The sequence below is a fragment of the Lycium ferocissimum genome, chromosome 6, assembly GCF_029784015.1.
Source record: "Lycium ferocissimum isolate CSIRO_LF1 chromosome 6, AGI_CSIRO_Lferr_CH_V1, whole genome shotgun sequence".
NCBI lineage: Eukaryota > Viridiplantae > Streptophyta > Magnoliopsida > Solanales > Solanaceae > Lycium > Lycium ferocissimum.
In genome coordinates, this window is record NC_081347.1 from 68,930,804 (window position 1) to 68,955,727 (window position 24,924).

The window sequence follows — 24,924 nt, forward strand, 5'->3', positions numbered from 1 at the left end:
TACCAAGTGAGGCTGGCCTTCATAGGTCCGCACACATCCATATGAATCAACTCTAAAGGACACCGTGCACTTGTCAATGACTCTTTGGGAAAGCTTTTCCTTGACTGCTTTCCAAAAAGACATCCTTCGCAAAGGTTTGATTAGGATGGTTAATGGTTGGCAACCCTTTCACCATATTTTCCTTTTTCATCAACCTTAGACTATCAAAATTCAAATGGCCAAATCTCATATGCCAAAGCCAAGATGAATCTTTGACACATGAAAATAAGCACCTTGGTACATCACTTTGAAGATTCAAAACAAACATTTTATTTTTAGCCATAGGAACTTTGGCTAACAATCTCCCATTTTCATCTTTCATAGTCAACTTTTTATCTTTCAAATGAATGTCATAATTTTTCTCCAAAAGTTGTCCCAAACTCAAAATATTACTTTTCATTTCCGGTATATACATAACATTGGAGATAAATTGATGACTTCCATCTTTCAAACGAATTAAAATCGTACATTTTCCTTTGATTTGAACTTTTGAAGAGTCTCCAAGAGTGATGTTGTCACCATTAAATTCCTCAAACTCAACAAATAAATGCTTCTTCCCGCAAATATGGCTGCTTGCACCGGAATCAAGGTACCATTTATTTCTTTCTACACTTTCTTCTTCTTTACATGCCATGAGTAAAGTGTCATCTTCATCTTCATTTTTGCTCTCCACAAAAAATTATTTATCTCCTCCAAATTATTTTTACATTCCCAGGAAAAATGATCATATTTATGACAAGTATAACATTCAATATTTGATTTTTCATACCTTCCTTGATTTGACCTCCATCCTCTACCTCTTCCGCGGCCTCTTCCTTGGTTGGAGCCTTGACTTCTATTTTCTTTGGTTGGAGGTTGACTACCACCTCTTCCTCCTCTACCACGACCTCTTCCACGCCCACGATCTCTTTGTTGTGAGCCACGCCTTTCATCTCTCTCCTTCGAAAAAAGTTTTGCTTGCAAAGCTTGTTCAACCGACTCTTGTTTCGGTTTCTTCAACTTTTCTCCATGTGCTTGCAAAGAATCCATGAGTTCTTCTATGGTCATGGTGTCCAAGTCCTTGGACTCTTCAATGGCAACAGCAATATAATTAAATTTTGAATCTAGGGATCGTAATATTTTTGCAACGACCCTATCATCATTCAACTCTTCACCATATCTCTTCATTTGATTGACAACCGCCAAGACTCTTGAAATATAATCCGAAACTGATTCGGATTCCTTCATTTGCAACGATTCAAATTCTCCTCTTAAGGTTTGGAGACGAACCTTTTTCGCCTTGTCCAAACCTTTAAAGAAAGTTTGAAGAATCTCCCATGCTTGCTTGGAGTTGGTTGCATTTGCAACCTTCTCGAACATCTTTTCATCCAAACTTTGATGGATGAGTGTAAGTGCCTTTTGGTATTTCTTCTTTGTGGTAGCGGCATCATCTTCTTCATCAACGCCCCTCTCCACAATTTCCCATACATCATAGGCTCCAAGCAAAGCCTTCATTCGGATGCACCAACTTCCATAATTTTCTTTAGTGAGCATCGGAACTTGGAATAGAGTTCCATTGGTATTAGTCATTTTCTCTCTACGTTTTGTTGTCTCTCAAACAACCCGGATCTGATACCAAATGTTAGAAATTTGGGAGAGCAAGACAACACAAATAATACTCAAAACTCACTAGAAGAGAAATGGAGGAAAGATGATTTTCTATTCAACTTGGCTTAATTCAAATGGCTAGATTACATGACTATTTATAGGTGAATTCATCCATGTATCTAGCCTAGCATACATGTATCACTATTAATAATTTCACACTTCACATCCTCCAAGTACATGAATAAGAACTCACTAGACTAATCTAGAATTTTTTCACCAATTCATGTTTCTCCTAATACATTAATCTACTAGTTCATGAACTAAATTAAATATAATGTGAACAAATTAAATAATGTGAACAAGTTTATTTTTTCAACACATAGACGTGGCAAAGCGTGGTGCTCATGGATAGCTTGCTGGTGGTATGGTGGCGGCAGCAGTGATGATGGAAGTCATGGTGCTACTACTGGTGGTAGCAGCAATAGTGATGGACAGGGACAGATGTAGCTTGTCGGTATCGGGTTCGTATGCACCTAGTACTTTTATCGCCGAGTCTAAATTTATCTTAAAAATTCACTAACTTGCAATAAAGACTAGGTATGCATCCATAACTATAAATTATATACTAATAAGCTTAATACAAGAACCCTATAAGTTGAACTCCATAAAATTTAATAAATTCTGAATCCGCCTATGGTGATGGAGGTGGTGGTGCTAGTACTAGTGGAGACGGTGGTGATGGAGGTGGCAGCGACAGTGGTGGTGATGCTAGTGGTGGAGGTGGTGGTGTCGTCGACAACGATGGTGCTGGTGGTGGAGGTGTTGTTAGCACAACACCACCATTTCGACGATTTCCCAAATTAGGCTTTGGTGGAGACAATTCTGTAGCGGAGATGGTGGTGGTGGGCCTGGTGGTACGTCACGCTTCCAACGACGTCCTACATTATGCTGTGGTGGTGGCGGTGTTGGTATGCCTCCGTCCTTATTCCTGTCTAAACTTTTTAACTCTCCAGCGGCCTTGAGTTGAGATTCCTTGTAGGAAAATTGTTGTGGGCACCTTGATGCTTCGACTGAAATAAAGTTGGAATATTTGTCCACCATGACTACTTCATGGATGAGTAAGGATATTAGTAGACATGAAATTATACCCACAGGTCTCATTGTTTCAATTTCTCAAGTATGTGAATTTAAAGTGTTCTCTAGAAATTAAGTGACGGATATATATATGGAGCCTGTTTGGATGGGCTTAAAAAAAGCAGCTTATAAGCTGGAAACAACTTATAAGCCAAAAAAAAAAAAAAATAAGTTGGTGTAGTTCAACTTATTTTTTTTGCTTATAAAAACGTTTTCGACTTATAAATACCGCTTTTAGATAAGTTAAGTCAAACAAACCCAATTAATTTTTTTGGGCTTATTTTAAGCACAAAATGGCTTTAAACTAACTTGACCAAACACTCAAAAAAGTGAAAACGAAACATAGGCAACTTATAAGCCAATCCAAACAGGCTCATGATTGGTATCTCAAGAGTAGAAGAAAGCAATAGGCGGCTGTGGAAATTGGAGTTGAGGCCTCTTAGCTAGTAAAACTATACTATAAATAATTCTAACGACTAATCTAAAAGAGTTATGACCCATTTATATACCCAAGCCTAGAGCAATCTTTCATTAAAACCACAAAAAGGGAAGAAGCAGCTAAAGAAATCAAGATGATTATTACTTATATGTTTGCATTACTTGTTATACAAGAAGTGGCTATATTTGAAAATAGCCATATAGAAATGTGGCCACTGGCTGTTCTGCCGGACGGTCTGCTCAGGCGAGACCTAGGCGGCCGCCTCCTCCACCACTGAGGGGCGGGCCAATAATTAGTCCAATGCTATTACTTGCTTACACTGGCCCAATGGATCGCCACAAAGTCAGGCCCAAAGTATTTCCACCACCCCCACCTCCGTATTGATTGATAATCTATTCATCTCTAATCGACTTGTTGGGCTAAGTCAGCATAAACTTAACATGACGTGATATTATCCGTTTTAGGTCAAATCCGCGCGATTTTCTCCATAAAATTCACACCATTCAGAGTATTCAATATCTTGTATAATAAGTTAGTTTTTTTTTTTTTCTTTTCTACTTTTACGTGTGAGATACACATCTACAACACAACACAATTGAGGCTTAATTTTCTTGTGTGTGATCAGTTTCATTTTTTTCCTAGTACTTCAACTAGCCCTCTTTCTTGACTTAGTTAGTGACATAAATTAATTCCAAAAATTAGTCATGATAAAAAATGTCTGAAAAGTTCCCCTTGTATTTGTTACTCGAACCTCATTACTATCTTATTTACGAGTACTTTCATTTTCATAGTATAAGAGATGATTGCTTTTAATTCATATAATGAAGCAAGCTTTCTTTTTCTATTTCTTTCCTTGTCATTATTTTATTGGGAATCTAGGTGCCATATACGAAGATGAGAGACAAGTGTTTTTTCTTTCTAATGCTTGGTACATGTGTTGGTGGTAGGTAGCAATTATTCAAAGAAATAGTCAAAATATGTGAAGTTGAACCGGATGCAACTGTTATTGGGAAAAAAAAAATGAGAAAGGGGTGAGCTAAAGAACTTAAACTTCCTAGCTATTACACACGATTTCAATAACATTTGAATACCTTAACGAACGAGGAATGAATGTATTTAGTTCCATCAATTTCTTGAATAATCAAATGCTTTGGTCTAGTCCTATGACTTTTAGCAACACGGTTTTATAGAGTTGATGATTAGATTGCGAAGGGTTTGATTGTAATTACTTATTTCATCTGAATACATAATTATAAATTTTGAATTCAATTTTAAAAAAGTAACGAATTTATAATTAGAATCTAAAATATAACTAATGCTAGTCATATAGTTTGAATCACCAAGTAATTATCTCACTCCGATCAGTATGACTTATTTTACGGGTAACTTAGCCCAAATATCTATTTATGAGATAATACACACGCATAAAGCCTTAGGTTATACCTTGTTGAAATATCTAATTGTTGTGACTAGCTTATTTAAAGTCATTTCCTTTGCGTGATCTGTAGTATCAATATTTTTTGTGTCATAACCGTTATTATGATTATTCGCAGTAAAAATCACCATTTTTTAATATGATCCCCAAAATTTAATCATACTGCGATATCTTTTCAATTTAAAGATCCTAATTAATCGGTACTTCTATTTTATGGAGACTAGCATTTTGGCTATGCTGTTTTTACGCCATTTATTAGACCAAGAAGAGAACTAACAAATGAAATGGCATAAAGCGATTCGAATAATCGCGTCGGACATTACCATTAAAATATCAAAATTAAATAAATGAAATGGAGGAAACTGAAAACAAATATATCAAAATTAAATAGGTGAGTATACGTAGAGGGTAGCAGGTTTGAGTTTTTTTTTTTAAAAACTTACTCTGCTGAAAGAAATGGATCATAATTCTCAAGTCTCAACCTGAGTTACGTACAGTGAGCATTATATATAGTAGATCCAATCGTACTGGAAAACAAAATGTTTATATCACTTAATTTTGTTTTTCTTGTTCAAACACATTTTTTTATATTTAGAAACAAACAAAAACATAATCATAATAGTTCAAACATAAACAAAATAGATTTTTGCACAGAATTTTCGCAAATGTAGTGGCAACACAAAGGTAGAAGTAAGGTCAGCATACATCCTACCCTCCCCAGATTTCACTTACGGGACCACACTGGGTATGTTGTTATTGTTGTATGTAGCGGCAACATATATAGTGGCGGCCCGCGTGGCGCTGCTCATGGACCGCTTGCTGGTGGTGGTGGCAGTGGCAGCGGTGATGACGGAGGTGCTAGTTCTAGTGCTGGTGGAGGTGGTGCTGGCAGCAGCGGCGATAACGTTGGTGGTGGTGGTGGGCCTGGTGGCACGTCACGCTTCCAACGACGTCCTACATTATGCTGTGGTGGTGGCGGTGTTGGTATGCCTCCGTCCTTATTCCTGTCTAAACTTTTAAACTCTCCCGCGGGCTTGAGTTGAGAAAACACCAATTCCTTGTAGGAAAATTGTTGTAGGGACCTTGATGCTTCTACCGAAATAAAGTTGGAGTATTTGTCCACCATGACTACTTCGTGGATGAGTAAGGATATTAGAAGACATGATATTATATCTCCCTTCATTGTTTCAATTTCTCAAAGTGTATGAATGTAAAGAGTTCTCTAAAAAATAACTGACAGTTATATATGATTGGTATCTCAAGAGAAGAAAGCAATATATGGGGTGGATGTGGAATTTGGAGTTATTAAGTAAATATATAATAATAATAATAATAATAATAATATATAATAATAATAATAATAATAATAATTGGGTTTATACTAAAACATTTATAGTTATTTAGTAAATTATTTCTTTATATACCTTTGTGGTCAAGCCCTTTCCTAAATCCCGCGTATAGCGGGAGCTTAGTGCACCGAACTGTCCTTATATAAATAAAATTTAGATAAAAGTTATTCATATTCCATCAACCTATAAATTGTACACTAAATTCGCCTAGAGAAGAAAGGCATATGGAGAAATCCTACCATTTTTATCGCGAAAATAAGTTTACCACGGATTTACTATGATATACAAGCAATATATCATTTGTCCCAATTTATGTGACATTCTTTCTTTTTAAGATTGCTTTTTTTTTTTCTCCACTAAATTGGGTAATCAGGTAGTTAAGTGTCTCATGCCATATAAACTCTGTGTTTAGTCCCAGAAAAACAAAAAACAAAAAACAAAAAACAAAAAACAAAAAACAAAAAAACGAATATATAGATTATCCAAATTCAAGTACATAGTATATTGAGCTCGCTCTATTTTTTGGATTATCTCAAACATGTCATCAAATTGATTTTCTGGCCGAATGAAAGCAACTCAAAATTCAACATTAAATCCAAAAATAAAATTATGACAGGAGAAATATTGTTTGTTGAACAATGTACCCGAATAATTAAAAAATTTCTCCTAGTAGTTCCATCACTTTCCTCGAATAATCAAATGGTTTGGTCTTGGTAACACGGTTTCGTACGTTGAGTCGTTGGCGATTTAACTTCGAAGTCTTTGGCATTTGCTTTTTTAATCAATATCCGGTATTCGCATTGGAATCTGACTAAATTTGAATCGCACTGCGTCTATTTAGGGGGCAGCGCTCCCAACAATTTTTTTTGAAAATCCCTATACAAGCGATAAGGGACTAAGTGTATTTAATTTCTCTAATACTCCCTCCGGATCAAAAAAAGAGTCCACTTAGCTATTTGCACACCCCTTAAGAAAATACTAATTCCTAGACAAAAATAGGTAATTTGACTAAACTACCCCTAATTAAATAGGCATTGGGATTTGATCATATAACACTTAATAGGGACAAATATGAAAAAACAAGGTTAATTCTTTCTTGATTTGTTAAGTAAACTCTTTTTTTAATCCGGAGGGAGTACTTGATATTTATGTTGATGGCAGGTAGCAAATATTATATGAAATAGTCAAATATGCGAAATTAATGAGAAAGCGGTGAGCTAAAAAACTCAAACTTCCTAGCTATTACACATGATTTCAATAACATTTGAATACCTTAATGTACGAGGAATGAATGTGTTTAGTCCCATCAATTTCCTGAATAATCAAATGCTTTGGTCTAATCCTATAACTTTAAGCAACGCGGTTTTATAAAGTTGAGGATTAGACTGTGAAGGGTTTGATACACTGTTTTGGCGGGATGGAGAGTATAATTATGGATTTCATCTGAATACATTTTAAATTTTGAATTCAAAATTTTAAAAATATAACAAAATCACAGCAATTAGAATCTTGAATCCGCCTCTATTAAATACTCTTCTTGTTGAAGTGAAGTGTTTATCAACCTTCAAGAGGTAGGTCACGTAAAAAGAAAATTAAATCTTAACTTGTGTGGATCTGATTTCAACAACACATTCAAACTTTCAACAAATGACTCGAGAGAGGGAGTCCTCAAAAAGACAAGTTTATTCACAAATGAAAAATTATAGAAAGACACGATGTACAATGTAAGCTCATAAATTATGGATGAGATGCAACAAAATTAAAGAAAATGAAATATAATGCAAAAGAAGTTAAAAGTCATAAAAGAATTAGGCACAATCACGATTTATCTCAACTTAGTAGTATAAAATAGGTAATAAAAAAAAAGTACAAAGTGATTTTTCTTTCATGGAACGAGAAGGAAAAACTCAAGAAGAATGATGCTTTCATGAGATCTTGATTCCGTAGAAAAGCAAAAAAAAAAAAAGAAGGTACTATGAAAAAATACTGGAGCTTTAAATCAATTGTAATTAACATTGAATATATTTGATAATCGCAAGTCATCACAGAAGTTTAAAAGGTTATTTATTTTTGATACATTTGATTTGTCTTAAATTTATCTTTCCTTTGTCTATCGGTTCATAAAAGCCTCTTCAATTAACAGTTTTCCAATTTGACTTTACATTTGTCATGTGGAACCTCGTAGACAAATAAAAGATTCAAATTTACTTACTAAACTATCTGCTTATTTATACCTCATGCGACATTGTTAAGCATACCCTGAAAATTTGAAAATGTCCAAATATACTCCAAACAATTAGCAACAATAAACACTAAGCAAAATTAACAGTACATATGGGAGCAGCAAGTTCTGAAAAAAAGTCATCAAGTTTAGAACATACCCTGAAAAATAGGTCAGTTTTTTTATATCTCCCAATGGGTATTTAAGTTGATCATTCAACGAAATATGTATTTCCATTTTTTTGCATTGTGGAATATATTATTTTTTTTACATATCATGACACAAAGATATTTTTTTAATTTTATTTCAATTATAATTTTTTTTTATTTTTTGCATTTGTGTAAAAAAACGAAATAGCGAAATTTTTTTCTAATTTCTATAAAAAGGAAATTGGAAAATATATATATATATATATATATATTATTTCGTGTATTAATGATTATTTGTTTTTTACATTTCGTAATCTAATGAACGAAATAGGTTTTTTTTTTTTTTTTTTTTGTATTTAGTGAATAAAAAAACAGCTTATATATATATATATATATTTTGCTGTGTATTAAAATGAAATAGGAAAATAATTTTATTTTCAATATAAAAATGAAATCATACATACATACATATATATATATATATATATATATATATATATATATATATATATATATATATATATATATATATATTCATTCGTTTAGAACACGAAATGCAAAAAAAAAAAAAACCGAGAAGCATTTCGTGGAACAATCCAAAAAATATATTTTTTTTTTTTATTTTTTATTTTGCATTTCGTGGAACAATCCACGAAATATAAAAAAAAATAGTTTTTTTATATATTTTTGAAATTATTTTATATATATATATATATATATATATATATATATATATATATATATATATATATATTCCAAATTGATTAAAAAGCATTTTTTAATTTTTTTAAAATATTTTTTTCAAAAACTTAGTGTTTGAATCGGTAAGGTTATTTTAGGGGAGAAAATTAGCTTTTATTTTCAAAAAATTGAAAACCGTTCATTCTTACATTACCTTTTTTACGTTGAAATCAATCATCATCTTATAAGTAAATAAAGCAAAATTTCACGCCAATTTGGGAAAAAATTGAAATTGAATGTGATAAAAGACGTTTTTTAAAAATCGGCTCGGCTAAAACCGCCTTACAAATCTCAAAAAAAAATCGATAAATCGGACGTCCGAGCGCAAAGTTATGACCATCTAAAGCTTGACGACTTTACAACTAGCTTTTTCTCCCTATATTTTTTAATTATATTTATATTTAAAATAAAGGTTCAACTAGACGTTTAAAAAAACGAAAAAAGATTTTTTTTTATTTCTGAATATATAAATGTTTTTATAAATGAAACACAAAAATATATATATATTCATCCTATTTCATTGGTACATGAATGAAATATATATATATATATATATATATATATATATATATATATATATATATATATATATATATATATGTATTCCTATTTCATTTTTATATAAACTAAATGAAAATAAATTATTTTCCTATTTCGTTTTTTAATACATATATATATATATATATATATATATATGTGTATTCCTAATTTTTATATAAACGAAATGAAAATAAAATTATTTTCCTATTTCGTTTTTTTAGATTACGTGCAAAAAAAATAAAAAAACAAATCATTTTTCTAAATTTACGAAAAATTAGAAAAAAATTTAATTTCATTTTTTAACACACGAAAATGCAAAATTATAATTTCCTATTTCTTTTTTATTCACGAAATAAAATAAAAAAAAACATCTATTTCGTGGATTGTGTCATGATATGTAAAAAAAAAAAATCATTTTTTTCACTAAATTAAAAAAAAAAAAAAAAAAAGCTGGGATTGTTCCACGAAATGCAAAAAAAAATAAAAATAAAAAGCTATTTCGTGGAACAATCCACGAAACAGCAAAAAAAAAAAAAAAAAAAGGTTATTTCGTTGAATGATCAGCGCCTATTTTGGTCTAATCGTGGAGGTGATATTCTATATGCAGGAGGGACAAGCATATGATATCCTGGATTAGCCTTTGGTGGTGACAATATTATTGTTTTTTTGCCTTTTAAACCTCTTAGCTCTCTGGCAATCTTGAATTGAGAAAACAATTCCGTGTAAGAATCATATTGTAAGGACCTAGCGTCCACCATAACTAATTCATGGATGAGCAAGGATATTAGTAGAAATGAAATTATACCTGCTGGCCTCATTCGTTCAAATTCTCAAGTATAGTAGTAATGAGGTTTCTGAAAACTAAGGTATCACAACACCCCAATTTATATTAGTCTCTTACTTTAATTTTGTTCATTTTCTACCGATTTTTAAAGATACACAACATACCGCCAATCCTTAAGTCAAAGAGTATGTCACTACTTGAACAACTTGGAGGCCTCATTAATTCACACTATTAATGATATGAAATAATGGTCAAAATCGAATTCAACATGCCAACTACTCCTAAGGCTACTGATTGCGAAGTAACTTGTTGGTGGACTTCCGCCGTCACATTCAAAAGTAATGCACTAACTTCCAAATCAGATCATTTGAAAGGTAATTATAAATAACTAACATTGAATAATATCTAAATAAATGGTGTAAGTAATAACAACGTTAGTATATTACAAATTAAATTATACTGATAATGTAAAGAAAAAACAGTACATCATCATTTTATATAACTTAAATACATTAAATAAGTTAATTATATTTGGTTATTCCTGTTCCAATTTGTTGAAATTTTTGTAGACAACTAATAATAAAATATTTTATACTAGTCCAATCACTTTCCCGAATTAATCAAATGCTTTAGTCAGGTCCCACGACTTTTATTAGCAACTCATTTTTGAAAAGTTGATTATTTGACTCTGAAGTCTTCGTCATTATAGGAAAGGGTGGTGAAAATGAGGGTGAGGAGAGGTGTATCTATTTCAAAGAACTAGTTTGGATTCATGCCGAAGCGCTCGACTACAGAAGCCATTCATATTATAAGGAGATTGGTGGAGCAGTATAGGGAGCGGAAGAGGGACTTGCGCGCCCATTCATTGACCTTTGAAAAGGCCTACGACAAAGTGCCAAGAGAGATCCTATGGAGATGCTTGGAGGCTAAAAGTGTACATGTGGTGTACATTAGAGCGATAAAGGACATGTATGATGGAGCTAAGACCGAGGTAAGGACGGTAGGAGGAGACTCGGAGCACTTCCTGTTCGATGGGGTTGCGTCGGGGATCGCTCTTAGCCCGTTTCTATTTGCCTTAGTGATGGATGAATTGACGCGAAAAATACAAGGTGAGGTGCCTTAGTGTATGTTGTTCGCGAATGACATAGTCCCGATTGACGAGACTCGCAGCGGAGTTAACGATAAACTGGAGGGCTGGAGACGGGCGTTGGAGTCTAAAGGATTTAAATTGAGTAGGACCAAGACAGAATACTTGGAGTGCGAGTTCGGTGGCGTGCGCGTGGGGCGACGAGGAGAGTGAGGCTTGGTACCCGGAGCCATTCAAAGAAAGGAAGTTTCAAGTATCTTGGGTCTATTATACAGGGAGATGGGGATATCGACGAAGATGTTTCACATCGTATTGGTGCAGGGTGGATGAAATGGAGGCTCGCCTCCGGAGTGCTGTGTGACAAGAAAGTGCCACCAAAACTTAAAGGCAAGTTCTACAAAGTGGTGGTTAGACCGACTTTATTGTATAGGGCGGAGTGTTGGCCAGTCAAGAACTTTCATGTTCAGAAGATGAAAGTCGCGGAAATGCGAATGCTGCGATGGATGTGTGGGCACACTAGGAGGGATAGAATTAGGAATGAAGATATCTGGGACAAGGTGGGAGTAGCATCGGTGGAGGACAAGATGCGAGGAAGCGAGGATAGATGGTTTGGGCATGTGAAGAGGAGAGGCACGGAAGGCTCCCGGTGCGAAGATGTGAGACGTTGGCTATGGACGGTTTCGGGGAGAGGGTAGAGAGAGGCCAAAGAGTATTGGGGAGAGGTGATTAGACGGGATATGGCACGGTTTCGGCTGCACCGGGGACATGACCTTAGATAGGAGGTTGTGAAGGACTCAGATTAGGATAGTAGGCTAGGTTGCTTATCCTTTCACCATAGTAGTTGTAGTTTTGCTCATTTGTTTATTGCCATTTGATTTGCCATATTTGTTGGGCCTTTGTACTTTGATTATCTTATCTATCTATGGTAGTTAATGCCTTTCTCTGTGACTTTCTCGCTTTTGTTATTCCTCGTTTTCATATTGTTTTTTATATACGGCCCTATCGACCTTTTATCTTGTTTTCTCTCCTTGAGCCGAGGGTCTATCGAAGGCCCGCCCGCCCCTACCTTTCAAGGTGGGAGTTAAGTCTCTTGACACTCTGTTCCCATGGGGCCCGTGGTGGGATTCTGCAGGTTTGTTGTTGTTGTTGTTGAAGTCTTCGTCATTAATCTGCTTGAAGAAATTGAGATCTTTATTTATCAATATTCAAGAGGTAGGTCACTTAACAAAGGTGGAAAGGGAAAAAAGAAAAATGCAAAACTCCAAAAGGCCAAAAGCGAAATATATTTATGTTTTAAAAAATAATAAATCTATGTTCTGCCGACATTGTTACGTTGTTCCCTTCCCTTTTTTTTTTTTTTTTTTTTTTGGTGTCTAAACACATTTTGTTTTTGTTTCCCTTTTTTTATGAAAAAAAAAAAAACAACAGACAACAATCAAAATGCAAAATAATAACACCTTGATTTAGTTTTATGTGACTCTATTTGACTGGACAAATAATTAGAAGAGAAAAAAAAACTTTTTAATCTTATATTTTTAAACATGTAATAATATTTTTTGTGATTAAGAAAGTTTGTCTTTAAGGAAAAATCAAAACAGTGAGATAAATATTTTTAAAACAGACTAAATTAAAAGGGATAATATCACGTAGGCTTGAATTGAGCAAGTACATCACAGTAATCCCAAATCAATTCTTATCTTAATACACTAGCCCCTCAAGCTTGATTGATATTAGTAACGTCGTTGAACCTTTTTTCTACAAAAGATTATCATTCTTGATACTAATTTTTTCTCTGTACTTCGTACTATCTTATGTCATTTATATATTCAACTTTCTCATGTCGCTTCTTTCTCTATATATTCAAAATCTTCATGATCTTTCTATCTTAAATTAATCTTTGAGTTCATATCCTCAAAGTTACACATGGGTTTCAGATATAAGTCAAAAATTCAACAAATATATGTAAGTGTATATATCAGAAATAAATAAATAAGTTCAGGAGCCGACCCGTACTAGCCATTGGCCCTCTTAGTGCTAGAGGGTGGGCTGGCTTTTTAACGGCTAGTTAGTGAAAGGGCCAGCCCGCCCCAACCAGTTTAAGCTTACAGTTCATGAGAACTAGACTGAACAGGGTTGGGACAACTCATTTTGACACCTCTCTAAGAAGAAGACAACAAATAAATGAAATGATATAGAATACGTGTTTCCCGATAATCTTGTCGGATAATAAAAAAGAAAACTTGAATCAAAATACATTATAATTTCTCTCAAGTTAATTGTGAATCTTTTATTCCAAAACCAAATCCAAGCACTCACCAAAAACAAAGTATATGTGGGAGGACATGATGTCTAACCCCCTAATTACTTTACAAGCTATCTTCTTAAGCTCGACTGCTTATAGCGGTGGCGAGCGTGGTGCTCATGCGGGGCAGAGTTACAGGTCTACTTATGAATTCGACAGAACTCAGTAGTTTTAGCTCAGACCTTATATTTGTGTTATAAGAATCACTTACTATGTATAAATAGTTTATAGAACCCAGTAAGCTGCAATCTTTTCTAGAATTCAAAACTCATAAACTTAAAATTCTAGCTTCGCCTCTGTCAATGTGTTGGTAGTGGTAGTGGCGGTGGACATTACTAACAAATCACTATTTTCTCACTAAAAAAATATTCAGTGACTATTCCGACAGATATTTTGATCGAATCTTGGAGAAAAGAAAAAATTGTAGTGTTTTCACACGGAAAAATGAGGAAGTTCCTCAGCATATCAATGAGAACTTGTTTCCTAACATGTGTTTTCCAAGTGAGCTGGTTCGGTGGGAAGGAAGTGGAAAAATCATATTTTATAACACAAATTTCTCAGTGATTCGTGGTGGGAAAAGCCTCTTTTCTAGTAGTGGGAGGTGAATGCATTTCTCACGGAGGTGGTCGTGGCTTTGGCATCATAGGAGGGATATGCATATGAGTTTCCTTATTAGGCTTTGGTGGTGACATTGTTGTTTTTTGGCCCTCTTAGCTCTCTTGCAACCTTGAATTGAGAAAACAATTCCTTGTAGCAATCATATTGCTGCAGGGACCTTGCAGGCAACATAGTGGCAGCGACCATGGTGCTCATGGATAGCTCACTGATAGTGGTGGTGGTGGTGATGGTGGTAATGGTGGTGATGGTGGTAGTGGTGGTGTTGGTGCTAGTGGTGATGATGGTGGAAATGGTGATGGTGGTGGTGGAGGAGAAGCTGATACTGGTGGAAATGGTGATGGTAGTAGTGATGATGGTGACGATACTGGTGGAGGAGGTGGTGGTCGCATAACCTGCCTCCAACGAATTCCCAAATTATGCTTTGGTGTTGGCGGTGTTGGTGTGCCTCTGTCCTTATTCCTGTCTACACTTTTTAGCTTTCCGGCAGCATTAATGTTAGGAAAATTGCGCCTTTAGGGACCTTAATGCTTCTACTGAAATGGTGGAACACTTGTCCACCATGACTACTTCATGGATGAGTAAGGATATTAGTAGACATGAAATTATATCTGCCCTCATATTGTTTCAACTTCTCAAGTATATGGAGCTAGAGAGCTTTCTGAAAACCAAGTGCATGTGTAAGTACTTATATATGATTGGTGTCTCAAGAAAAGAAAGCATAGGCGAATCTAAGATTTGAAACTTACAGATTCACATAGTAATCTTAAATTCATATGCAATAACAATCTTAAATTTAGGTAATTCCTGTAAACATATACTCCTATTGTACTTTGGGTCCGTCGGATGGAAAAATTGTGAAACATTACAATTAAGAGGTAACTCTGGTTGTGACTTTTTCTTAAGACTCTCTAGCTGTAAAAAATTTATTATTTGAATATTATATATAACAAAGTTAAATTAAGAAATCATATTTATATTGATGTATGTAATCATCTTATCTAGAAGTCTAATTAGTTAGGCATGAGACAAACATATATATTTATGTTGGATTTACGACAAGTTTCTTTACATGTGAATCTGATTCTTTTCTTGAGCCAAACACGTAACAAAAAACTTTTTATAATGGATGATGGTGAGATTTGCATACAAGACTTAATTATATCAATTCTAATGTTTTACCTCTAACATGAAATTTTCCGATGCGAATTCAAATTAATAAGACTCAAATGAATACTGGACATCAAACGGTAAAAGAGAAAAAAGAAGAAATTAAAGTCATTATCAATCCTTCATGAGGTAGGTCCCCTGAAAAGAGGATCTTCAACAACAAATTCAATCTTTAATGGCATGTCCATATTTTCAGTATTCCAGACCAGCTAGCACTCTTTGTGAATAGTTAGGGACATTTACGGTCCCAATAATAAATAGTACAATTTTACTAGTGAAAGCAATTTAAATACATATTTATTTGAGTCCATGACCTTTATAGAAAATGCTAAGCTATTGATGGAATTTGAACCCCCCTCTTCAACTTTGAAAGGCATCTAACTTACCAAGTGAGCTAATCCTCAAACTCAAGTGCAAAGTTTAAAACAGAATCCTATGAATTTATTAATTATTAAAACAGAAGATGAACTAGCCTCTCAAGCTCGATTTTTACACAAATTTACGTGGTTTATTTAGTAAAACCTGTAAATCTTGTCACAGCTACAACATTAGGATGTGGTGGTGGCGATGGCGGTGTGCCTCCGCATTTTTTTCCTGTATAAACTTTTTAGCTCTTCGACAGCCTTGAGTTGAGAAAATAACATTAATTCCTTGTAGGAAAAATATTGCAAGGATATATCAGTAGACATTATGAAATTATACCTGCTGGCCTCATTCTGTCAAATTCTCAAGTATATACGGAACTACGGTTTTTCTAAATTTAAGTGCTCTTATGATTGATGTCTCAAAAGAACAAAGGGATATAATTTCAGGCAATTTAAGGAATGTCCCTTTGCGCATTTTTTAGCCATTTTAATTAGTTATCAGTTTAAGTAATAAATATCGTCAGTGTCAATGTAAATAAAATTTTATATTATCAGGTCGTCTTTATCTATAAAAGCAAATTAACATATGTTATTTTCAAGATTTCAAATGTCATATTTTAAGAGAGAATATAATTCTTTACGTAGATATTCTTTGTATTCGGTTATTTTTCTTCCGTTCCCACTTATTGAATATCTTCATGGACGATTAATAATAAAACATTTTTGATACTAGCCTCATCTGCTCATCACTTTCCCGAATTAATCAAATGCTTTAGTCACGTCCCATGACTTTCATTAGCAACTCGATTTTGAAAGGTTGACGGTTTGACTCGGTAGTCTTTGCCAATCTGCTTGTTGAAATTGAGGTCTTTACCAATATTTAAGCTGTAGATCCCTTAAAAAAGAAGGAAGAAATAATAATAAAAAAATCTCCTAAAGTGAGGCTTGTGGTTCTAACTTGAACAACATATTCAAAAGTCAATTTTTTCAATTAAAGTTTTTGATCGTTTAATTTAGCAACCTATTTGATTTTTGAGATTCGACTCAATTCCAAACATGTCAATCAAGTTCGATTTAAAGGATATAAGACAATTTCTAAAGAACTCTCTCCATTTAAAATTTAAAAAAAATTTAACTGAAATGCAGGCTTTGATTCTAATTTGTTAATATCATTTTAATATTTTAATAATTAATGTTAGATATCCAAAATCTTTTGATGTCTAACTAAAAAATATAATGCTTATTATAAAACGGATTTTTTAAACCGATTAAGTTGTTCAAATCATTTTTTGTTTGGCTGAAATAAATGCTCAAGCATAATCGTGTCAGAAAGTTTTTTTTTTCTTTTTTGAAAAAAAAAAGAACAATCAAATTCAAAATATTTCACCCTGTTTTATCTCATGTGACCTTGTTTGACTGGACAAATAGTTAAAAGGGAAAGAAACGTTTTTCAATCTGATAATTTTAAACATGTCATAATATTCTTGTGTTTATAAATCTTGTCATAAAATTTTTTAGTTAATGAGTCTCTATTTATTTATTTTCCAAATAAATTTTTCCAAGATAAAAAAATGTTCATGGGACTATTACCCATGTCATGTTGGTAGGAAAAACTTATTTAATAGTGTTTTCACACGGAAAAAAATAGGAAGTTTTCCAACATTTCAATAGTAAACCTGTCGTTTACCATGTATTTTTAATTTTCATTATATCGTCTTTTGATGGGAATGAGATGAAAAAAATGCATCATAAATAATTTATGCTCTGGTGGGAAAAGCCAACTTGTTAATAAAAAATAATTAAGTTAATATTTTTGAATTTAAAAATGAGCCTTTTTTTACACACACACACACAAAGATACTACTTACACTTAAACGGAGTGAATGCTTCACAATAATCTCAAATCAATTCATCCAAACACTTAAAAATGTAAACAAACTGGAAAATAGAACCAACACAAAACCAAAATGTTTTTGAGTCCATATCAATACACTAGCTCCTCAAGCTTGATCTACTTACTTTTTGCATGCTTCTTATCTGGACATGATAGCGTCGAGTTCCACATAGATTAGGGCTTGGATCATTTTTCTCCTGATATGGTCGTGGACAAGATCTTTACGTTCTTGAGCTACCTTTAGAGTTAAGTCGAAAGTCCATTTTCTTATAAGCTAGCATGAGTCAGGGTCGATAGTTTGACGGTGCTGATGGAGGTGGTGGTGGACGAGGAGGAGGGGACTTATAATGAATATTCCAATTAGACTTTGGTGGCGACAACATTTTTGATACTTTGGTTTGCTAAAAATCTTAGCTCTCTAGCCATTTGACTTGATCAGAAGGTAATTCCTTGTAGGAATAATATTGCAAAAAAAAGACCTTGCGTCCACTCCACTAATTCATGGATGAGTAGGGATATTAGTAGCCATGAAATTAAACCAATTCATCCTCATTTAAAAAACCCTAACAATTCACTAATCGAAGCTTTACCATAAACCAAAATGCTTTGCCCCGTGTTGCCTTCCTCCAGTTGCCTCCACCCAATAGCTAATAGCTTGGAAAAAAATTTGATTCAAATATTGTGTAGTATGGAACTAATGAGGCTTTTTGACATCTAAGTGAGAATTAAAGGAATGACCCTCTAATCATATTTTAGTTTGCTACAATTTGTGAGTATATATTAGCTAGTCTCTGGTACTTCTGGTTCATTTTCCAGATGATTCTTTTAATGAAATCGGTCAAAATACCGCGTAAACAAACTTTGCTTTTGACTTGTTATTCACCTTCGTGTCATGGTTGATTTTTTCTTTTTGTCTGATGTCATTGTAGAGAGGAAGGGGCCCAGAACTAATCGATGGACTAAAGCTATATTTGATTTCCATTTTTTTTTTCATATTTAGTGGTTAATATATTTAAAAACTATATTTTCAAAAAACAAGTTGCAAAAATATCAGAAATGACACTACCATATGAAATAATATAATTTCTCGATAATTTAAGCTTTCAGGTAAAATCATACCATTCACTCTAAGTTTTATAAGTATTTTAAAGCTATGAATATATTAGGAGATAGGAGTATATCATATCTTTTCAAGGAACCTGCTTCTTGAATATTGACAAAGACCTTAATTTCAACAAAATGCCAATGACTTCACAGCCAAATAATAGTCAATGTACAAAATCGCGTTGATTGTCAAATATTAAATTACTGTATTTTGTTTAAAGTAATTTGACCAGAGTCCAAAATAATGACTGATCTTTTCATTTTATCATAAATTTTACTTTCAATTTGTACATATATTAGCTAATCTCTGAAAATGACATAAAAACAATTGTTGCTTGTTGCTTTTTGTTTAAATGAGTGGACCAGATATTTAGTGGTTAATATATTTAAAAACTATATTTTCAAAAAACAAGTTGCAAAAAAATCAGAAATGACACCCATATTTGAAATAATTAATTTCTCGATAATTTAAGCTTTGGTAAAATCATAAACATTCACTCTAAGTTTTATAAGTATTTTAAAGCTATGAATATATTAGAGATAGGAGTATATCTTTTCAAGGAACCTGCTTCTTGAATATTGACAAAGACCTTAATTTCAACAAAATGCCAATGACTTCACAGCCAAATAATAGTCAATGTACAAAATCGCGTTGCTATAAATGTCATGGGACCAGATTAAATTACTCCCTGATTTGGTTGTCGTTTTAATATGAGTCCAACTTCTTAATAATACGTTGATGACCTGATCTTTTCATTTTATGTCATAAATAAGACATCTTACTGTAACTCCACGGATCAATAGACAACGTATAGAAAACAGCAAATATAGATGAATGACATAAAAACAATTGTAATCTTGTATAGCGAATTGGATAACAATAAATTTCTCTCTCGGTTTTGATATTCAAGAGGGTCATAGGAACCCCCAAGAAAAAAGGTGTGTACTCCACGATTTCACTGTAATTTGAGTGTGTTTTTATGCTTTTCCCCCCTTTTAGTTGATCTTTGAGTTGATTACTTTAAACTTTAAAGTTACACATGTATTTCAAATATAAGTCTGTAATGCAACAAAACATATGAAAGTATATATCAAAAAAAATAAACATTTTTTTTTTGTGCGGATTGCCCTTCAAACGCGTTGGTCTTTAATTTTTGTCCTTAGTTTAAAAAGTGGCCGAAAATACCCCCGAGGTTCTGGGTTCGAACCCTCGCTCAGTGGAAAAAAGAAAAAGAATTTCGCAAGGCAAGGCTTTTTGTGAAACGTCTGCCTTAATGCCTCACATTTGCCCAAAATTAGGCCTATTCGGGCAAAAGTTAGGCCTTAAAGCAGAGGTTTGACTTAACTACCTCCGGATAAAAAAAAGGGACAACTACGTATATATACATCTTAAGGAGAAATATTTATGAAACATGACGATAGTTTTATATTTACAAAACATAACATTACAAACCCTATACAAAACATGCTTTTTTTAAAAAAAAATTAAAAATTAATAATAAAAAAAAATTGAAAATATTATTTTATTTTTAAAAAAAATATTTTTTTTTTTTAATATATTTTTTTGGCTCAAAATTTTATGTATGAAATGTGTATATCTCGCTCAAGGGTTAAAAAGTTCGCTCAAAATTTAGTGTATGAAAACGGTATGAAAAATGTATGAAATTTGTATATCTCATTCAAGGCTTTAAAAATCCGCTCAAAATTGTGTGTAAGAAAACAGTATGAAATTTGTATCTCGCTCAAGTCTTAAAATTCCGCTCACATTTTTGTGTATAAAGTTCATGTTAGATTTCTATAAAATTAATACAACTACAACAACATTGTATACAACTTTGATACAACATTCAAGACTTAAAATAATCGCTCAAATTTTTGTGTATGAAATGTGTATATCTTACTCAAGACTTGAAAAGTTCGCTCACATTTTATGTATGAAGAATGTATGAAGTGTGTATATCTCGATCAAGGCTTAAACATGACACTCAAAATTTTATGCATGAGAATGGTATAAAATGTGTATATCTCGCTCAAGACTTAGAATTTCATTCATATTTTTTGTATATAATGTTCATATTAGGTTTCTGGAAAATTAATACAACTACAACAACATTGTAACAACTTTCATATAATATTCAAGGCTTAAAGTTTTCGCTCACAATTTTGTGTATGAAAATTATATTAAAAATTTTGCTCATACATACACATTTCATACATTTTTCATACAGCTTTCATACACAAAAATTTGAGGTAATTTTTTAAGACTTTGAGCAAAAAAATAAAAAATAAAAATTTAAAAAATTATAAAATTAAATTTTTAAAAAACAAAAAATATATGAAAATCCGTCATGTTTCGTAATATATCGTTATGTTTTGTAAATAAGGAAAACTATCGTCACGTTTCGTAGATATTTCTCCTTAACATGTATATATATGTAGTTTTCCCTAAAAAAAAAGTGTCCACTTACCCTTTTTTTCTTGGGTCAAAAAAAGTATTCACTTATCAAATCAAGAAAGATTAACCTTGTTTTTCCATATTTGGTCCTATTAAGTGTTATATGATCAAATCCCAATGCCTATTTAATTAGGGGTAGTTTAGTCAAATTACATATTTTTGTCTAGAAGTTAGTATTTTCTTAAGGGGTATGCAAATGGCTAAGTGGACTCTTTTTTTTATCAGGAGGGAGTATTGAATGTTTTTCTTTTAATTTGAGACTTTTCTAAATTAGTTAAACTCGGAGCAACTATTCGACACGCAAAAAAAAAAAAAAAACACGGTGAGTAGTTTGTGACATTTTTTGTTTGTTTGTTTGTAGTTTGTGACATTTATAGTCCAATAAGAAACACGATAAGCTTCAAGTTGTACCTCAACCAATGTTTGTACCTTATCCATTTCAATTTATGTAAATTTTATTTTATTTTTAGTCACTTTTAAAAAGAACAAATGTAGTTCTAATAAGAAACTCTTATATGTTTATGATTTCGTTTATATTTAATGAGAAACTTCTATAATCATATAAATAGCATGACATGTTTAAAATTATAAGTTTTTAAAGATCTTATAAGCACACAAATTAGCATTTAACGTGTTTAAGACTGGCCACAAGTATCAAAAAAGCTCCTTTTCTTTAAACTTCTTGCGCAGTCAATAATAGTGTCACATAAATTGTAATGCTCTTATTTTTATCATGTAATGATATGATTATTGCTGTTAATTCCATACAATAAAGCCAAATTTTCTTTTTATCTTTTTTCCCTTTGCCGCGTTATTCCTTTTCAATTCATCAATTTGATACTAGTGAAAAATGTCTAGTAATCTGCCATTCAATTTACACTTTTTAGCTCCATTTTAGTTGATTACAACTTGTGATTATATATTAGCCATTCTAGTTTCTTTAATGGAATCGACAAAATTAAATACCGCGTTTGACAATGTTATATGCTTCTTTACCTAATCTTGTTAGTCATGGTGATTTCACAGCGCAATAGATGGACAAAAATTTCAAGAGAGGAATATTAGACGAGTGGGTTTGGTCGTCAACCACCCACTCTTCTAATATAGTTAAAATAATTTTTTTTTAAAATTAAGGTGGGGTCCACGTGAAGAAGTAGGAGACAATTGCAAAAAAAAAAAAGACATTTAAATAATGATAATAAGTTCAGAAAATGGTAAGGTACGCTTAGAAAAAATTTAAAGAAAAGAAATTTAGGAAAAAAGAAATAACGATTTAAATTGAATACAAAAATCGTTAAAGAAGTCATAAAACCAAAAGATTTAAAACTTATACCTTTGGGTGAGGATAAAAATGCACTAATTTTAAACACATACGTCTCACACAAATAATGAGGAATAACATCAAGAAGACGAAATATAAACAGTTAAGAAACGTATACACATATTTTCTTAAAATGATGAAGTTGGTCTATACTTAAAAATTTAAGACTACAATAGATGCTAACACATGAAAGCGCTTTTCAGTGTTGTTGAGTAGAAAGAGATGATGGCATGAAACTCGGTAGGAGAAGGTATATTTCAAATCTTTCAATTGGAGAACCAAACCAGGAAAGTCATATATGGAAGAAGCGGACTAAGTAAAATAATTGATTGATATTTTCAGTTAATTGAATTATAAAACTTTCTATAACAAAAATTTCATAATTATATTACTAAAAGGTACTCTCTCTGTCCTAATTTATGTGACATATTTTGACTACGCACGAAGTTTAGAAAAGAAAGAAAAGATCTTTGAAACTTGTGGTCTAAAACAAGTCATAGATACTTGTGTGAATTTAAATCATTTCATTAAAGGTAAAAGGGAAAGTTTTCAAGTTAAATGATTTTTAAACATACAAATATATCATTCTTTTTTAGACAGATTAAAAAAAATGTGTATTATTTTTTGTGTTGGGCCCGTGCTTTCATCATCTAGTTTCAAGGAGCATTTATTTATTAGTGACTCTTTAGTTTTTTATTTTAGGAGAGGTGACTCAAGTTTAATTATTAGGTGGAGGTGATAATTTTCTATTAGTGATTAAGGGTTTTTGAAGTTGGCCAAAAGTTTCAATTTTGACACTTTGACCCTCAACTTTATTTTTAACACTTTGTACTCAAGTTTTATTTTTAACACTTTGATCCACCCCCGCCCAGATCCCGCCCCCGACCCCATGCCCCTCCCCCGCCCCCTCACCCCCACCCCACCCCCGCCAATTTTTTTTCACCCCCCCTCCTCCTCGCACTCTCCTCCCACCCCTACCCCCCACCCTCCAAAAAAAATTTAAAAAATTTTGATTTTCTTTATTTGTTTTTTCACCCCCGCCCCTCCTCCTCGCAACCCTCTCCCCGCCCCAAAAAAAAAATTTAAAAAGTTTTGATTTTTTCTTACCAACCTCCACTCCTCCTACCCCTTCCCCACACCCCCCTCCCCACCAAAAAAAAAAAGTTAAAAAGTTTTGATATTTTTTTTTTGTTTTTTCACCAACCCCGCTCCTCCTCCCACCCCTCAGTACCCCCACTCCAAAAAAATATTTATTTTTTCACACCCCTCGTCCTCCTCCTCCTCGCAACCCTCCCCCACCCCTCACAAACCACCCCCTCCCCCGCCCCCAAAAAATAAAAATCTAAAAAAAAGTTTTGATTTTTCTTACAAACCTCCACTCCTCTTCCCATGCCTCCCCCCCCCCCCCCCCCCCCAAAAAAAAAATTAAAAAATTTTGATATTTTGTTTTTAATATTTTCACCACTCTCCCCTCCTCCTCCCACCCCTCACTACCCCCCCCCCCCCCAAAAAAATTGCTTTTTTTAAAAAAGTTTTGAAAAGTTTTTCTTTATGTTTTTTTGCACCCACCATCCCCCACCCTTCAAAAAAAAATGTTTGTTTAAAAAAAAAAGTTTTGAAAAGTTTTTGTGTTTTTTTTTTTTTTTTTTTTTTTTGCACCACCCCCCTCCCCCTACTCAAAAAGAATACTGAAAAGAAGTTTTAATTTTTTTAGGGGTTTAGGAAAAGTTTGGATAAAATTCAGATTGTTGTTGTAGTGTGTTTGTAGTGAAATAGATGATTTTTCTGTTGTTGTCCTGGTATGGTTCAGGGTTTAGGAAAAGATATCCAATAGATGGTTTTTTTGTTCTTGTCCTGATATTTATCTGGTTCTTTTTTGTCACACCCTGATTTTACTAGGGTGTGATGGGCACCTCCCCATGCTCGGAACGAGCGAACCCGCGGACTCTTATTACGGACATAACTCCCGAGACTCTTAATCAAACACAAATGACAACTTCGGAAATGGTTTTCTACATACTTTTTTGAAATTTTCAAATCAACAGAATCTAAAATACATGGAATTTATTACATAATACAGAACGACATATCGGCTGATGGAGCCGGATACAAAACTGATGTGCTGAACCCACGACTCGCGTTAAAGTCTCTAACGGATAACCGTAACACATAGATACACACTTTGACTCGGCG

At 33.1% G+C, this 24,924-nt stretch overlaps 2 protein-coding genes across 2 annotated transcripts; one reads left to right on the top strand and one right to left on the bottom strand.

The window, feature by feature from the left end:
• Positions 1 to 203: 203 nt before the first annotated feature.
• Positions 204 to 1,608, bottom strand: LOC132061589 (uncharacterized). The gene is made up of 2 exons (XM_059454367.1): positions 809 to 1,608; positions 204 to 249 (listed from the first exon to the last, which is right to left on the bottom strand). Exons 1-2 carry the CDS (start codon positions 1,606 to 1,608, stop codon positions 204 to 206), a joined length of 846 nt encoding a protein of 281 aa, XP_059310350.1.
• Positions 1,609 to 2,050: 442 nt separating this feature from the next.
• On the top strand, positions 2,051 to 14,941 carry LOC132061590 (uncharacterized). Its single transcript, XM_059454368.1, has 5 exons — positions 2,051 to 2,129; positions 2,332 to 2,540; positions 5,306 to 5,618; positions 11,128 to 11,246; positions 14,627 to 14,941. Exons 1-5 carry the CDS (start codon positions 2,051 to 2,053, stop codon positions 14,939 to 14,941), a joined length of 1,035 nt encoding a protein of 344 aa, XP_059310351.1.
• Positions 14,942 to 24,924: the final 9,983 nt, after the last annotated feature.

What these genes read in the sequence shown, in the direction of transcription:
- LOC132061589 (XM_059454367.1), bottom strand. Translation starts at nt 1,608, where the DNA reads ATGACTAATACCAATGGAACTCTATTCCAAGTTCCGATGCTCACTAAA. An exon ending in TGGAGGTCAAATCAAGGAAG is followed by an intron (nt 250 to 808) that starts GTATGAAAAATC and finishes CATGTGTCAAAG; the next exon opens with ATTCATCTTGGCTTTGGCAT.
- LOC132061590 (XM_059454368.1), top strand. Translation starts at nt 2,051, where the DNA reads ATGGTGGCGGCAGCAGTGATGATGGAAGTCATGGTGCTACTACTGGTG. An exon ending in AGTGATGGACAGGGACAGAT is followed by an intron (nt 2,130 to 2,331) that starts GTAGCTTGTCGG and finishes ATGGTGATGGAG; the next exon opens with GTGGTGGTGCTAGTACTAGT. An exon ending in ATAAGGAGATTGGTGGAGCA is followed by an intron (nt 11,247 to 14,626) that starts GTATAGGGAGCG and finishes GCTCATGGATAG; the next exon opens with CTCACTGATAGTGGTGGTGG.